The sequence below is a fragment of the Mesoplodon densirostris genome, chromosome 9, assembly GCF_025265405.1.
Source record: "Mesoplodon densirostris isolate mMesDen1 chromosome 9, mMesDen1 primary haplotype, whole genome shotgun sequence".
In the NCBI taxonomy this organism is placed as follows: domain Eukaryota; kingdom Metazoa; phylum Chordata; class Mammalia; order Artiodactyla; family Ziphiidae; genus Mesoplodon; species Mesoplodon densirostris.
The window spans coordinates 92,680,181-92,698,501 of NC_082669.1; the positions used below are offsets into that span (position 1 = coordinate 92,680,181).

An 18,321-nucleotide genomic window follows, 5' to 3' on the forward strand; every position below is an offset into this window, starting at 1 on the left:
AGGAAGGGTTATTAAAGTTAGTGAACCAGGGTAACCTTATCCAAAGGGTGCCCAGAAACACTGTAAAACAAAAGGTCAATTGCTATTGCTATTTTAGTTATATACCCCCTCTCTCTCCAGGCTTCAGAATTTAATGGGGTTAATTGCATTTATAGTGAGGCCTTGGCAAATAATTTTTAAGTCAGATGAAAATTCTTTAGTTTTTTTCCTGTAGAATTCTCAGTATCTGGGCATTAGTGTGTGCCATTTGGGAAACAGAATGTTACTTAACTAATGATAATGGATTGTTTTATACTTCTGAGAGATGGCAGTTTTCTAATAGTTTCCATTATTTCACATTTGTACAGAGCCAAAAGTGTTCTAGGTACTGGGTTAGACATGGAAACATACAATAATACTGCTTTTATTGCATCAGTGGTACTTAGTAACTACAAAGTATTTTGTGTATATTATGTGCATGTTTTAAACGTAGAAATGCTGTTCTTGCTTGACAGCCTTCAGAATGTTTTCATGTAACTTATATATGAAGAACGTTACCACCACACTGAGAGTTTGTAAATGAAAAAATCAGGACCCAGGCAAGTTAAGTGACCTATACCTGATTACCCAGTTAGCACTAGAACTGTTCCAGTGGTCTGTTCTTATCCGGAAGCATTGTTTTAATTTCCCCTAGGTTCTTTCACTTAGAAAATTCACTTAGAGTTTGAAATTATATGAAAATATGACATAAATCTCTTATAAGACATCTCTATGAATGGCAAGAATTTTCTTAAGTAGTGTTACAATATTTCCGGGTGCATTTCAACCCTTCATGATGGGATGTAATTTAGATGACAGTCTCCGCATATATTGGCCTAGGGCATGTCAGAGAGTAGATGGCTTTATAGTTTTCCTGTAATGTATTATATTTAACTTAAAAAAATGGTAGGCATGTATAACAAGTAGACATAAGATATTTACAAAGGGAAGAAATATTTGAAGAAAGGAAAGGCACTATTATTTTATAAAGAAAGGTAAAAATTTTCACTGGTCATGGAGCAAGAAATGTTTTATCACGTGATAAAGTCCATAGGTATAATAGACATTTCAGAATTAGAAGAAACCAAACCAAATTCTCAAGATGCCTGGAATGACTTAAAAGTTGATTTCTGAGGAGTTAAATCTACCACAATATATTTGGAAAAATTTCCCCCAGTTTCCATGGGAATATCAAGGCTCTGCATCACTTTATGCTTAAGATATCTAACTTTATCTCACAGCTAGTTTTAACCATTGTTTTTTGTATTGTAATAGAAAACAGTTTTAATGTGAAGTTTTTTCAGAAGTAGCTAGATAGCTTTATGTTATATTTTGCACTGTATATTCCTCTGGGATTTCTTTTCCTTTTTTTTTTTTTTTTGCGGTACGCGGGCCTCTCACCGTTGTGGCCTCTCCCGCTGCGGAGCACAGGCTGCGGATGCGCAGGCTCAGCCTCCATGGCTCATGGGCCCAGCCGCTCTGTGGCATGTGGGATCCTCCCAGACCGGGGCATGAACCCGTGTCCCCTACATCGGCAGGCGGACTCTCAACCACTGTGCCACCAGGGAAGCCCCCCTTTTTTTTTTTTTTTTTAACTATCTGAAGCTGCTTTGTTAAGAAGCTGGTAAATGTAAAATTTTTGTGGCCTGACACAGAAACTCCTAAACTGGCTGCACATCAGGATTCCCCCTGGACACTTTAAAAGTACTGATTCTTTTTACCCACTGAGGACCTATGGAATCCAAATCTTAGGGGATGCCTCCTAGTTATCTTTGTATTTATAAATCTCTCAAGATAGTGGTTCTGCAGCAGCCCTTCCGTATGCCTATATTTAGGAAATACTAGTATTTATTTTGGAATGTTAACCAGTTTAAGAATCTCATTTTTAAGTTTACTTAGATGTACCTTCTTAAATGATCTTAGAAGCAATGGCTTGATCTGGGTGCCTATACTTAAATTTTGTTCTTAAGTTTATTTTTTTTTTGCACATATTTTTCTAATTTTCACAGAGACTGTTTATTTGTTTGGTGGCTGGGATGGAACACAAGATCTTGCTGACTTCTGGGCGTACAGTGTGAAAGAGAACCAATGGACATGTATCTCTAGAGACACTGAGAAAGAGGCAAGTTCTCAGACTTTTTATCCATCTGTACCATCTGTATTACGATAGGGGTGTGGTCGTACACTTCTTTTTCTGAATGATTTGTGTTCTTTGTAAATGTCTATCAGCAGTGATAGCAGAAGAATTTGTGGTGACAAGTTTGGTTTAAGTATTCTTGCATTCCAGCTTCTATACCTGGTTCTTCAACTATTGGTACATGAACAAATCTATTTTATAGAGATAAATAGAAATGGTATATAATATAATTTAGTTTTTAACCACTTTAGTTAAAATGTAACTGTGTAACTGTTATTTTTCTTATGTTCTTGTCACCTCTACTCTTATTTTGAACATTTATCTTATTTTTATTTCCTCTGGAAAAATGTGCTTTTGATTCCTCACTGTCTTACTATTTTGGCCCCTCAGTATTTGACTATCTTATCAGTTTTCACAAACGATGTATATTTTATTTTTTACTAAAATTGTATGTATGTATTCATGTGTGAGTCTGTCTATTGATACATATATACATAAAGCTTTTCCATAGTGAATAGTATGTCTTGGATTTATGGCATTCTTTTATTTAATTTTTTGAACTATATAAGTGCATAATTAATTATACCCTGATATAAAGCACATATTCATATATTATTTTTTTAATCATTATATACTTTTTTATTGTACTTTTCCCTCTAAGCAATTTCAGATTACAAGGTGAAAAATAAACTAAAACAAAACAGTAGTAGCAGCAAATGAAAAGGGGAGGAAAAGACCTAATTCAAAACCACTGATTTTAATCTAGGAAGGCCATTTTTTAAAAATCTGGTGCTATGTCTTTAATCTTAGGAAATTAGATTCTTGTTTACTTGGTGTGTTCCTTTGTTAATCATTTGGGTAGTTTTTATCTTTTTAAAGAGATCTTAAAATTCTGATTTCTATTTATTATCCCTGTGAAAATGGCCTTTACCTTTTCAATATTAAAGTACCATTTTCTGAAATGATTATTTTTATCCTCAACAAAAATAAAGACAGATCTTAAAAGAATACATATCTGATTTCTCTTAAACTATTTTAAATCTGAGTTAATTGTATTTGTAATTATTCTTGCAGGAAACCTACAATTCATCCTGAAATCCTCCCTCTTCTTCATTGAGGGTATCTAATTAGGGCCTAAAGTTCCACCGGTTCTAGCACTCAGTATTGCGTTTCAGATGTTTCTTCCTCTCTATTCCCTTTGGCACTAATTCCAACTTTGTGGTTTCTTTCTTAAACTTTTTTGCTTCCATTGTTGATCTCCACATCTATTGTCCATTCATTAGCACAGTCTTTAAAAAAAAAAAACATTTGGCCATGTGACACCTCTGCTTAAACCCTATGGTTAGCCTCAGTCCCTGTTTCTGTTATCTACTGCATTCCATATATTACATTACAAGCACCCACAAAACTTTAGTGACATATAGTAATAAGCATTTATTTGTTCACAAGTCTGTAGATTGGTTGGGCTCACTCATGTGCTGGGAGTCAGCTGACTGTCAGCTAGTCTAGATTAGCTTCTGAGACTACTTGGCTCTGCTCTACACAGCCACTCACCTTCCTGTTGGCTAGCATGAGTCTTGTTCTCGCGTAGGGGCAGGGCTGCAAGGAGGATGAAATAGACATGAGCGCTCAATTAGATATATTATTGTCCCATTTTCCCAAAAGAAGTCATGTGACCAAATCCACCGTTATTGGGTGATGGGCAGCACTATCCAAGGGCATAGATACAGGGAAGTGTGAGTAATAACAGCAACAACAGTAATGAAGAAGTTTATCTACCTTAGTTCCTTTTGCTTAGAGTAAAAACCTCAAATTTCTCATAATTTGGTCCCCATCTACTTTTCTAGCCTCATTTTTTGACTTTATGTGCTAGCCATACTTATAGTTGCTAGAATTATTCAACGTTCTCACCTGTGTTCTTTGTAATAGTGTTTTTTCCCAGTTTGGAATTAACAGAGGCTGCTCCTCCCATGCACCCAGCTTTTATGTAGTGTATGCCTACTTACTCTTTAAAACACAGTTCAGACTTCAGTTCCTCTGTGAAGCCTTTCTTGACTTCCCTAACCAGAATTAGAAGCTTCCTTAGGTGTGAACACTTAACCCCTTACATTCCTTGAATGGGTTACTATAATGATTGGTTTACATTTCTGTTTCCCTTTGGAGACTCTGAATTCCTTAAGGCGTGGATCATATGCTTACTCTTTAGTGAGTAAACAGTTCAGATAAGTTAAATAAAAAATTAATGCTGGAGAAAAGCAAGGAAATGACAAATACAAAATTCAGGAGAGTGGCTGTTTTGGCAGGAAAGGCGATGGATTACAGGGGTCCTCAAAAGTAATGTTAATGTAATATTCTGAGTTATATTTAGAATGCAATTAATAATTATTTAAAACTAGTACTGGGAAAATACAGAAATTATTTTGATGAGAACACTTTTTTTCTGTTATTTTGAAGTCCATAGAGATAAGTAAAGTGGTGATCCAGTACTGGAATTCAGATTTATTATAATTTATTACTACTTTCTTCATTTAAACACCTAAAAATCTTTTGTTGATCCAGCAGTGAAGTGAATGAGGATATATGGCTCCAGCAAAATGCTCATTCCTTCCAAAATTGAACAGAGTTTCATTTTGTTTTTTACACCAGTAAGTACAAGTTTTATTGTTTGATGATACCCCAGTGCATATGTTTTAAAAGTATGATATGCAATTAAAAAGCAAAATTACTATGTATAAAATAAGTAAGCAACAAGGATATATTGTACAGCACAGGGAAATACAACCATTATTTGATACTCACTTTAAATGGAGTATAATCTATAAAAATATGGAATCACACAGAAAAATCAAAATTAATTTAATTCACTTTAATTTACTTAGACTAAATAATGTATCTAATAGCTCATGTAGTAGATTGAAAGATAATAGAATGGCTCAGTTTTTAGAATACTTATTTTAAATGTTCATGTAGATATGCATGTAAGTTTTTATCAGTTCAAAACAATTTGTATTTTTAATTTTGCATTTTTATAAATCTCTTTAATATCTAGCTTAGTGGAAGACAGCTAGATTCTCATATGTGCTTTTGCATTTAATCTTTTGTAACGTGTTGTTTTATGTGAGATATATGAAGAAGATTGGACCTCACACTGATACATTCTTGGAAAAGAAACTATTATTTTAATAGTAGCCTTTTTATATAATAGCACATGTATTTTTTTGATCTTATACTCCAAATTGACAAGTTGTTGTTTGCTTCTTAAAAATAATTGCACTGTAGTCTCTGAAACCACATCAGCTAATGTTTTGTAATTCTGTTACATTAAAATCCACTGATCTATGTTGCTCTTTGAATGGATCTTTTACCCATGCTTGTTTTTTTGCTCAGTGTGTTGGTCACCTGAAAAATATTGGTTCCCTGAGTTATGCAGGTCTTCAAATGTTGACATATTATTATACAGTATCCCCCAAGCCACATATGATCACTCTCATTAGAAAAATCTTTTAAGTGTTGGGAAGGTGTCAAGATCGCAGTGTCAGGTAGAAGTTTTCTAAAATTCTAAATTTGCTTAAAAATGTGCATTGTATTATTGGCAACAAATTCTATCAGTTGTTTTTCTTCAAAAATAGCATACTTACTACATTTATTTTTCAGAAAATGTCTGAATAACCATACTTGGATTGTTAGTTTTCTTTTGAGTAAATACCATGTTTCCTAGAAAAAGCAGCTACGTCAGCTTGCAACTCAAACAATTGCATAGATGCTTTTCCTTGAGACAACCATCATATATCAAGTAGCACTGTTTTATAGTTTCCGAATCTCTTTAATTGTGACTTAATAGAAGGCAGCCAGATTCATATCTGCTTCTGCTGTTATGAAAATAACTTTGACTTTGTAGAATCCCTGAAGACCCCATACTGCACTGAGAACTGCTGCTTTAACCCACATTCCCTTTTCACATATAAACAGTTACCCAAATAATGCCTTAGTAATTTCCTTTATATGTATCTTACTGTTACCCCCAACCTCTATCCCTGACCCAGGACTTAATTCATGATCACGCAGTACATTTCAGTGTCATGTTTCTTTAGTGTCCTTTAGTCTGGAACAGTTACTTGACTTCTCTTTGTCTTTCTTGACCTTGGCATTTTTGAAGAATACAGGACAATTGTTTTGTGGACTATCTTTCAATTTGGTCTGTCTGATGTTTTCCCAGGATTGGATATGGGTTAAGCATTTTTAGCAGGAATGCCATGTGGAGGACGTCGGGTCCTCCTAAGTATGTCCTGTCAGGAGACAGGCACATCATGTCAGTTTGTCTGATGTTAGCTTTGATCACTTGGTTAGGAAGGGTGCTCACCAGATTTCCCACTCCATAATTAATAAGTAATTTATGGAGAGACATTTTGAGACTATGAAAATATTCTGTTACTCATCAAACTTCTGCCCTTTTAGCATCCATTGATGCAACTGTTAAAGCTTTTCCCAAAGTGGTTGTACTATTTTATATTCCTTCCAGTTCTGGTCACTCCCTGTCTTCTTTCCCTCCTGAACTGCTTTGGCATCTTTCTCAAAAATCAATGAGCATATAAGTATATGTCTCTCTTTGGACACTCTAATCTTCTCCATGATCTTTTGCTCTATTCATATTCCAGTATGACACTCCTTCAGGTCAAGTAATGTAAGACACTTCTGTTCTTTTTAAAAATTATTTTGACTCTTCTAGCTCCTTTACATCTTCATATAAATTTTAGAATCATACTGTCAGTTTTTAAAACTGTTGGACTTATGATTGGAAATGTGTTCAGTCTTTAAATCAATTTGGAGATAACTGATGTCTTAATGATACTGAGCCTTCTAATCCATGAACAGGGTTAAATTTCCATTTATTTCAGTCTTATTCATTACCTCCCAGCACTCAGAGTTTGCAGATTAGAGGTCCTTTTTATTTTTATTAAATGGATCCCAGTGTATTTTGTTTTTCCATGCTATTGTAAATGAAACTTAAACATTTTTAATTTTCAACTTGTTTGTATCATGTCACTTTTCTAAGTCCACTTATTATTTCTAACAGTTTCTCTTCTGTTCTATGTTGATTTCTTAGGATGTTTTAAACAAATAATCCTGTCATCTGTGAATAGAGACAATTTTAACTTCTTTCTTTCCACTCTCTTTTTCTGTCATAACTTTTAATTTTATTTTTTAATGCCTTATTGCACTGATTTGGACTTCCAGTATGGTATTAAATAGAAGAGATGAGAATATACATCCTTATTTTGTTTCACATCTTAGCAGGAAAGCATTCTGTATTTCACTATTAAAGGGAAAATTAGATTTAGGATTTTCATACATTCTTTATCACATTGAGGAGGTTCATTTCTATTTCTAGTTTGCTGTGAGTTCTTCCTCATGAATATTTGTTGAGTTTATCAAGTGCTTGTTCTACAATATATATATTGATAAGATTGTGTATTTTTCCCCCTTATTCTTTTACCTTTTTTTTTGGCCACGCCACGCGGCTTGCAGGATCTTAGTTCCCTGACCAGGGATTGAACCTAGGCCCCGGCAGTGAAAGCACAAAGTCCTAACTACTGGACCACTAGGGAATTCCCCCTTTACTCTTTTAATGTGGCAAATAACCTTGATTGATTTTCAAATGTAAAATTGACTTGGCATTTGTGAAATAAAACCCTTTTAGTTATGAAATATTATTCTTATATATTGCTGTATTCTATTTGATATTTTGTTAAAGATTAGTTTTATTTCTGTATTCATGAGGTATACTAGCTACCTGTATGTTACTTCTGCTCTTCCTCCTTTGTAATATTGTTATTTGGTTTCAGTGTTATGTTGTCCTCATAAAATATGTAAGTTAGGAATGAAAAGAATACAGGTTTAAAAAAGGAAGTCTTTTTCTTCCTCTGTTTTCTGAAAAATTTTGTGTGAAATTGATACTATTTTTTCCTTAAGTATTTGATAAAATTTACAAGTGTAGGTATCTGTGGCTGGCCTTCTCTTTGTGGAAAGATTTAAAATTATGGATCCAAGTTTTCAGATTTTCTTTTTCATCTTGTGTCAATTTTAATGTTATATTTTTTCCAAGGAATATGTCCATTTTATCTACATGGTCAAATTTTACTATGTTTTTCATGACAGTTCCTTATTTTCTTTTTAATTTCTAGTGACCCTATATTGATAGTATTGCTTTCATTTCTGATACTGGCAATTTGTATTTTCTCCCTTTTAAAAAAAATTAGTCTTGCTAGTGGTTTATAATTCTATGAATGTTTCAAAAAAACAACTATTAATTTTCTCTATTTTTTTTGTCTGTTCTGTAGTCTCTTGGTTTCTAGTCTTATCTTTATTCCCTTTTTTCTCCTTAGTTAGGAAGTAATTTGCTCATCATTTTATTGGCACTTGTGCTAATTAAGCTGAAGCAAGAAATTCTGTTATTCTCCTATTAAAACTTCAGATTTCACGTTCTAGGAAATATGGCATAGATACATTATATCTTACCTGATATTTGTTTTTCAGATTATTTAATTACAGAGGAAATTCTTTTTTTCTTTTTTCTTTTTTTTTTTTTACTAGGCAAAGAACTTTATTAACCTTTTTTAAACTTTATTCCCAGGCTTCTTCAGTTTAATTAGCTGCGAAGAATGAATTGTATATAAGCAAAAACCGAAAAGAGCCACAGTGTCCAGGGGCTTGGGCTTAAAAATATTAGAGATCTAGATTTTATCAGATCCATAAACAAAATTTTAAAAAGCAGTCATATAAAATAGCAGCTCCCAGTAACTTCTTCAAGATTTCTCTTCTGGGCTTCCCTGGTGGTGCAGTGGTTGAGAGTCCGCCTGCCGATGCAGCGGACGTGGGTTCGTGCCCCGGTCCAGGAAGATCCCACATGCCGCGGAGCGGCTGGGCCCGTGAGCCATGGCCGCTGGGCCTGTGCGTCCGGAGCCTGTGCTCCGCAGCGGGAGAGGCCACAACAGTGAGAGGCCTGCGTACCGCAAAAGAAAAAAAAAAGATTTATCTTCTTCAGAAGTTAATTCAGTTTGCTTCATTCTTGGAAGCCTCATCAAAATTCTCCACAAGATCTGGAACTTCATCATCTCATCCTCTCCAGTGGCAAGTGGTGCTTTTCCATCCACAGGTTATTTGGGCAGAGCTTCAGCCAGTCTCCTTAAACTGGTTGGACTGTCTGCACCAAGGTGGTTTAAGGTGCTGGATAGCATTTCTGTCAGCTGCTTTGTCTCAGCATGGCCTGTAATGGTGAAAATGTTTGCTGCCAGAGATGCCTGAACTTTAGGGTTGTTAAAGTGGATCACTGTCCCTTGGTTTGTGAACATACTCACTTCTTCAATACCAGAGATATTGTTTACCCCAACTTCTTTAAGGAGAACTGAAGTTTTTTGTCGTCTGCTGTGGCTGTTCTATGAACCACCTTCTTTCTGCGAGCAGTTCCTTTCCTACCAGTGTGCATTTGTGCCTGCAGTTTGGTGAGGTTTCTCCTGGTTCATGATAGTTTCTTTCATCTTGTTGCGGTGGAAATGAGGCCGTGTAGGGGACTAGGGTTGGCACTTAGGGGTTCTCGGGCAGACCAGCTGAGGTTAGGAACACACACACAGGGATGCAAGATGGCAGCTAGAGCAGAAATTCTTTCTTAAGTAACATTTCTACCTTATGTGCTGAAGATTTTCCTTGACGAAAATCTCTAAAAATAATTTTTAAAATAGTAATTAGTGTGAACACTAAATTGCAGATTCAAATCAACTTAATATCTGGATTAATAACACTAATGTCAAACTGTTCTTCCTGGCTAATATTTTTATTCCTTCATTTAATCTAAATAATGCTGGATTACTCTTCCTATAATACTGCTTTTTTATTTTATATCCTTCTCTAGAAACCTATAATAGTTCTTTAATGCTTGCAAGATTACATTCAGTTCTCCTCTGTCAGTCATTCACAGGCTTTCTATTTCTACCTTATACTTCAACTCTCTTATTTCTGTGGCAGGAATTCTTTATCTCAGTCATAACCCCACACATTGTATTTAGTGTATTTTTGCTTTTGTTTCTCTTATCCTTGGGAGAAAACAATCTGGAAGAGTGGAAAGAACACAGTGTTTGGCTTGGTTATACTGGGGCTTAGATTCTCTATATTAGTTTTGTGACTATAGACAGATTACTTAGACTTTGTGAAATGGTGATATTATTTCCTTATGGAGTTGTTACAAGGATGAATGAAATATATACACACATAATAGTAATAATATAGACAGAATTTAGTAGATATTTAACAAATATTAGTTCTCTTTCCTTTTTCCTCTTTCAGCTAATCCAGTCCTACCCAATTGAAGTTCCTTTTTTTTTTTTCCATGAACTCCTTTTTTGGGCCTTATACTACAGTTTTTTTTGTTTGTTTGTTTTTTTACCTTTTATTCTGTCCTGTGATACAAGTGATCTCAGCTAATTAATTTTTATTGATAATATATTGTTCTTCATTTTGTTCCCTAGTTGTTTAATGCAGCTGAGTCATTTATTGTCAGGAGAGTCAATTTTATATAATGTAAAGGCTGGATGAAGAAGTCAAGACTTGGATTCTCATTCTGCTTCTGTCACTAGCTTACTAGCTTTCAGGATGATATCATTCCTCTTTGAGCTTATATCTCCTCATCTTTAAAAGGAGATCATTAAACTACACTTTTATTAAGGTTCCTACCAATTATGAAATTCTAAATATTCTTGGAGTGCCTGTTTTATGCTAGATTCTGATGAAGTGTACAAAAATATTTTGAAAAACCAAATGTGTCTTTAAGTAGATTGACATGTACAAAAGAATTAAGGTCTATACACAAATGACTAAAATGTAATGGAGTATATAGTAAAAGCCATATAAAGTGTTACAAACAGAGTGCCATAGAATAGAGAATAGTTCATCTCATCTTTCCTGGTAGAGTTTAAGCTTTTCTAAGGTAAGATTTGTGTCTCCTACTGCTTCTTTTATTTTCCCCTAGAGATTTAAGCCTAGTATTGGACATATATATTAGTTGGACTTGATACAAGATTCTGAGCAAACCTTTTCGTGAAAGTAAACAAAAAAGGGCATTTAATTTTGTCTTCTATTATTTATTTTTTGAATTTTTTTCTTTTCATTCTTTTTTTTTGCTCTCCACAGAATGGTCCTAGTGCTAGATCATGTCATAAAATGTGCATTGACATTCAACGAAGGCAAATCTACACACTGGGGCGTTATTTGGATTCCTCTGTGAGGAACAGCAAATCTCTGAAAAGTGATTTCTATCGTTATGACATTGACACAAACACATGGATGTTACTCAGTGAGGATACTGCTGCTGATGGAGGACCGAAACTGGTGTTTGATCATCAGGTTTGGTGCACAGATAACTGTATGGTGGAATTAATTAGTGCTCAGTGACTCTTTTTTTTTTTTTTTTTTTGTTCCCACATCCCCTCACTCCTGCGTCTCCCTCCCTCCCACCCTCCCCATCCCACCCCTCCAGGCGGCCACAAAGCACCGAAGTGCTCAGTGACTCTTGCTCTTAGAGTTTATTTCACATGTTATATTGAGTTTTCTATTGGTGGTTTCTACTATAAATACGTATGACAGATAATAAAAAGAATTACTGTTTCAGTAGGTATAAAGTTATTCTTTAAAAGTTATTTTCTCTTGTTTGGTACAGAATAAAATACTAAGATCTCAAAACCCAGTTGTTAATTTATAAAAAATTTAGAGAGAGTAGATGGAGCAATACATATTAGGAAAAACAAATTTAGTTTTATGATATTCATAAATCATACCAATAACAACTTGCCCTTTTACAACTTTTTATTCTACATTCCTGGAAAATTTTTAATTATTTTATAATGAGTTCAAGAATTTGATATGTAGAGTTTTTCTTCCAATGCGAGTGAAATATATTTACTTTTGTATATAATCACAAACTGAGTATAAAACAGATAAGAATTTGGCATGTACTAGATGAAGTTTAAATTCAGCACCAGTAGAAGTCATAGAATGATGTTGTAGACAAGAAGACTACATACAGCAATCTCTTAAACCATTTAAATATTAATATGTATGTAGCTGTCATATCATCATCCCCATTATCATTGTTATCTGTCTTTGAAAACTTATTTTATATCAGTTCAGTACAGGTCAGTACTACCTCAAACAAAAGAGTAGCCACTTTGAATTCTGTAGGCAGTTTTGCTTGGCTTAACCCATGTCCAAAGGTTTTTGGAGTATGGGGAAGAAAAAGACTTTTAAAAAATCTGTAACACTATTGATGAACAAAGCATTATGTATTACTTGAGAAATGGAGGGTGGTGCTAGAATTTATGACAGAATCTAGCTTATGCCTAATATCTAGGCATTAAAACCCAAGTCTTGATTTATTGTTTCTTTACCAGTTTTTGTTAATCCTTTGCTTTAAAACTTTCCTCCTGCCATATTTATACTAACACGTAGTTTTTATAGGAGAATGGTAAGGAAAAGAGGAGTGGCTTATATGCCTATTGAGTATGTGGTGGGTGGAAAATCAAAAGCATTAGTCTTCAGAGTACTCCCTAGATTGAATTTGGAACTTGTGCTGGCTGTACATAACCGAGCTCTGTAAAGCTTTGCACTTGTCTGCTGACATCCTCAGTGTTGTTCATGTGGAAAATAAGAACTCCCAAAAAACTTAGACTTCTTCTGATCTTTTAAAAACAGAACATCAGCAGATAATGTTGTTAGGGAAACAGTTTATTTTCTTGCCTCCAACTGGTTACAAATTACTTTTCCAAAAGAGGCTTATGTTTTTACAGGTTGAAAAAAAGAATAACTTAGGGGTAGTCTGAGTATAGCACATATGCTGTCCTTGTGTGGGGCCTTTGTTTCTCTTGACTTTGGTAAAACAGAATGTTCCCTGAAGCCTAGGTTCAATAAAGCTTGGTTTTCAACTCATTAGGTATTATTAACAGAACACTAGGGATGAAGAAGCCAGGATTTCAGTGCTAATTCAGCCAACAACTGCTTCTGTGACCTTGAACAATTAACACAATGTATAAGCCTCCATTTTCTGTTCTGTTTCATGAAAATAAAGTTATAAGTTGGAACCTACTCCAAAAATTACTTGGAGTTGTTTGTGATACTTTAAGATTTGACACTTAACATTCAAATTTGAGAGGAACGTGAGAAAGTTAGAGGCCTGAAGATAGGGTTAAAAGTTACTTTGCCATTTTGAATTTTAACATTAAAAAAATTAAAATTCAAAGACATTTGTATTTCCTAAGGACACAGTGGCAGCTTAGTTCTGAAGCTTTCCATGTTGTTGCTTTGTGTGATCTTTCAGGAACAATGAAAACCAAACAAAAAGATTTTAAAAAAACACAAGTCACATATTCAGCAAAACCAGAAGTGAAAGAAAACCCACAACTCCCAGTTCCTTTTAAGTTTAGCCAAAAACAACTGGAATACCCAGAACCTGTACTGAAACTCACAGCAGTGTAATGTGGAGAACTGGGAATGTAGAGGAAGCTTAGCAGAAGTACATCGTAATGGAAGTGTCATGAGCAGAGCAGAAATTGAACACAGTGCAGCCCCTGGGGGAGTCAGTTAAATACCATGTGGAAAGTGCCTAGCAAGGCCCATAAGTGGTAGATATCAGAAAGCACCATCTTCCAAAAGTAAAGGAAACACTATGACAAGTGGGGACAGTGGTTCTTTATGCATGTCTATTGAAGGAACTGGGGGAGCTCAAGGCTCGAGATAGAAGCCCCCTAAACCAGATGAGGTTCATAGTTAGAGAAGATGGCTTCACAGAAGCGCTATATTTTGAAGAAGCCATTCAGTTCAGTAGCAATAGAGGAGGAAGTCCTTGAGCAAGAATGTCACACTTCCATAGGGACCTTGTATTATCTGGTCCAGGGGAATTCAGCTCATTTAAATATGAAAAACTAAAAAGCAGTAAACACCAAATCTTTAGAGAAGTACTCTAAACAACAATAAAAGGAAAAAGAATAGCAAAAACTTTTTCATGCAACAGCAGATGAAAATTATATTCCAATATTCTAACATGAATTAATTGACTTAATGAGGCTTGAAACTCTGAAGAAAACTACAAGGCATACATTCAAGAATGCAGATGAGATGGCCAAATAATAGGAGCAGGTGTAACTGGACCTGGTAAATCTCAAGAAAGAAATTGAAGAAAAATATAGTAACACTTCAAAAAATGAAGACTAGTTTACAAGGAGCATAAAGAAGAATAGGTTAGGGTCATAAGAAATAAGAAAGGCAGGTAAAGAAAACAAATATAGATATAAGGGCTAGCCAGAAAATTATAGATAGAGAAGGCAGGCAAAAGAGAGCCAACATATACATAATTGGAGACATTAAAGAAGAAAACCAAAACAATGGAACAGAAGAAATATTTATACATAAAATTCAAGAAGACTTTCCTCAAGAAGGAAGCCTATTCCACGTAGTATAAGAGGACCTGATATTGATAAATTTAGGGAAAATTGACCTGGGCATTCAACTCTAAGATATATATTACTGACACTGAATTTCAAAGATAAAGAGGCCATTTGGTGGGCAACTAGATAAATGATCCAGAAGTAAAATGAGACTGATATCAGATTTCTCTACAGCTGTATTCAGTGCCAAGAGACAATAGAGCAATATCTAGAAGGTATTCAAAGAAAAGACAGTGTGAGCCAAGGGTTTTATATCTAGCCAAACTGTCCTTCAAATATAAGCACATTTTGAGGAAATTGCTAGAAAATGGAATGTGAGCTAATCAAGAAATGACAGGACGGGCTTCCCTGGTGGCGCAGTGGTTGAGAGTCCACCTGCCAGTGCAGGGGACACGGGTTCGTGCCCCGGTCTGGGAAGATCCCACATGCCGCAGAGTGGCTGGGCCCATTGAGCCATGGCCGCTGAGCCTGTGCGTCCGGAGCCTGTGCTCCGCAAGGGGAGAGGCCACAACAGTGAGAGGCCCGCATAACAACAACAACAACAAAAAAAAGAAATGACAGGAGAAACTTTAATCACAGTACTGGAGATCTCAGCTCATTGATGTTCTCCCTGGGTCAGTGTGGATCATTGGCAGGCTGAACATATATTTTTACCCTCCTCGTGCCCAACATCCTGTGAAATGACAAGAGAATATATTAGTAATAGTGTAGAAAAACAAGAAAGAATGCCCTTAGGGAATTTAAAATATTTGAGGGAATTTCTCAAATAGAAAGCAGGTAGGATCAGATCCAACCAGAAGAAACCACAACCTATAAGATAGCAGCAACTTGAGTCTCAAAGCATGTAGTTGGGGCAAACAGTAGATGATCAGTTGGAGATGAAACAGCAGGACATTTTCCAGTTTGACTGAGTAGCACTGAACTGTGATAATTATTAATAGGTTAAGTGTTCATTGTGGTCATTGGAGCTGGACAGACAGAGCAATACTCCTAAGAGGCACTGGAGAGCTGCTGCAGAACCTTTCACAGCATCATGTCTCATCGTGCCTTACCCAACCCCTTGAGGTAGACTACTGTATATGCAACAGGCAGATGAATAGGGATTCTCAGATACAAAGAAGACTAAAACAATAACCCCCAAATCCAAATATTTGAAGATAATTAATACTATGAGATATGAGGTACTGAACTCAACAGATTAAGAATCAACAAAGAAGAACAGTTTGTAGTGTAAATTGAAGAAGTCTTTAAGATAAATTTAAGTGATTTCTTAGAGCAATTCAGGAGGCTACTGCATTCATGAGAAGGAAATATATAGAAAAAGTATAAATTAAAGATTTGATAGTGAAATTAAAATCTCAGTAAATAGATTAAAAAGCAGTGTGGACATACCTCTAAATGGTTACTAAATTAGTGAGGTAAGATTATGAGAGAAAAGTTAAACAGAGAAAAGGATCTGAAGTTCCAACATCCACCTTATAGGAGTTCTAGAAAGAGAATGGAGGCCAAAACAACAACAAGAACAAACCACTCAAGGTAAAAATGAAGAAAATTCTCAGAGCTGAAGAAAGATCGTTTTCAGAATGAAATTCCAAGTGCAGATCAGAATGAATGAAAAAGGAATATCCCTACCTAGATACTTCCTTAATGAAATTTCAGAACCAAGGAAGAAGAGAAAATCCTAAAAGCTACAGAGAAAACTGGTTACCTTTGTGGGTAAGCAAGGATCAGATTAACATGAGGCATTTTTGGAGGTTGGCGGGAGGTAGAGTAGTGGGTTGGACAGTACTACTTAGAAAGCTTTATAGCAATAGCTTCAAATTTTGTGAGGAGCAAATTATCTTGAACCCAACCTAACCCTAGCCAATTTGGTGTTCATGTGATAAAGTAAAATAAAAAGACGGTTTCAAATTAAAAAACATTTGGGGATGGGGTGGGGAATAAGTGGCTAACCATTATTTATTTGCTTTTATTTTATTTTAATTTATTATTTATTTATTTATTTATTTATTTATGGCTGTGTTGCGTCTGTTGCTGCGCAGGCTTTTTCTAGTTGCGGTGAGCAGGGCTACTCTTTTGTTGCGGTGCATGGGCGTCTCATTGTGGTGGCTTCTCTTGTTGCAGAGCACGGGCTCTAGGCGTGCAGGCTTCAGTAGTTGTGGCTTGCGGGCTCTAGAGCACAGGCTTTGTAGTTGTGGCCCACGGGCCTAGTTGCTCTGCAACATGTGGGATCTTCCCGGACCAGGGCTGGAACCTGTGTCACCTGCAGGCAGATTCTTAACTGCTGCGCCACCAGGGAAGTCCTGTTTATTTGCTTTTAGAAATTAAATACCTAACCTGCCAGAGTAGACTTAAAAGATTTCTTCAAGTCTTGAGGGAAAAGATTCTATGATCGCAGAGAGTTTAATCAGCCATTGGATTTTCAAACATTTTTCAGAGATTAAAAATTAAAAGGAAACCATAAACTGACAAACAACATAAAGTTTCCTAGAGTGATTAAAACTTGTTATGAACAACATAAAGTTTCCTAGAGTGATTAAAACTTGTTATTTGATAATTGACCCTCATTGAATCTACCTATCTTATCCAGGGAAGAACCAAGCTGAAGGAATAAAATTGTTTCTGTTTTGTGTCATTGTTCTAAGATTGGGAAAGAATCAAGCTAAACAGTATCTTCCTCCCTTTTTGGGTTGGCTTGGTCTGCTATGCAAGAAAGAGCTACTAGGATAAAGATGTTTATGCCTCTCCCCTGATAACAAATGAGAATAGCTATATCAAAATGAAATTTAAATATCCCCAAAAGGAAAGAGAAACTCCCTTTGTAACCCTATGAAGTAGAACCATAGGGGCTAGATGACAGACTGAACCAAATTAGTATGAATCTGTGAACTTACAAAAATGTAAATAGACTCACATTATGTGTGTCCCTCAACAATGTATGGATTACTTTTCATGATATAATCATTTAAGATTAAAGGGTAGGATCACTTTTCTTTGTAGTGCCAGGGACATGAAAACTTTGACATCTCAGTTTTTCAACCATGTTCCCAAAGATTTCACCCTTAAGGAATTGTAGATTTTCATCTTAATTTATGGAAGTCTGCCAGAAACCTGGGAAATGGCAAGTGAGTGAATCTTTTTAGTGGTAGGTAAAGATTAGGAGGCGCTAGAATGCTTTCTTTTTAATATTTAATATTAAATATTAATTTTAAAATAAGCTTTACAATTAGTTTAATAGTTTCTTATTAAAAACAATACAAAAAATAGATAAATAGCAGGAGTAAATTGATGGGAGGAGAGAATTGAACATATAATGGCTAGTATTTGTGCTTTAGCCACAACAATTAAAAAATAGGTGTTTTATGTACACTTTATTCTTTAAACATAAATGCCACTTGTATTCAGCATCTAATTACCAACTTGGACATAGGTATTCTTTGAAATAGAATTTGTTTCACCTGGAGACTGATTGCTGCAAATGTCTTTTCTTGTGTTTGTTTTGCTATTTGGTAACAACATAATTTGAAGAATTTTGTAAAATAAATGCAGAGAGATGAATTAAGCTGCATCACTCTTATTCACATATCTTCTCTCTTATTAAATGGTAGCAAGAGGAATAGAATGCTTGCCTAGAATGGAGAGAAGGGAGTTTCTATAAGGAGGATGTGATCACTGTTTGCC

The 18,321-nt window shown here is 35.3% G+C and overlaps 1 protein-coding gene and 1 pseudogene across 2 annotated transcripts in view; one reads left to right on the forward strand and one right to left on the reverse strand.

Moving 5' to 3' along the window:
• MKLN1 (muskelin 1) overlaps positions 1-18,321 on the forward strand; it is a 185,681-nt gene that overhangs the window by 112,762 nt on the left and 54,598 nt on the right. For both annotated transcript variants that reach the window (XM_060108841.1, XM_060108840.1), the window contains 2 exons: positions 2,028-2,140; positions 11,336-11,548. In XM_060108841.1, the coding sequence (XP_059964824.1) occupies positions 2,028-2,140; positions 11,336-11,548 (326 nt within the window). The remainder of the gene's footprint in view (positions 1-2,027; positions 2,141-11,335; positions 11,549-18,321) is intronic.
• LOC132496194 (transcription factor BTF3-like) lies at positions 9,206-9,690 on the reverse strand (annotated as a pseudogene).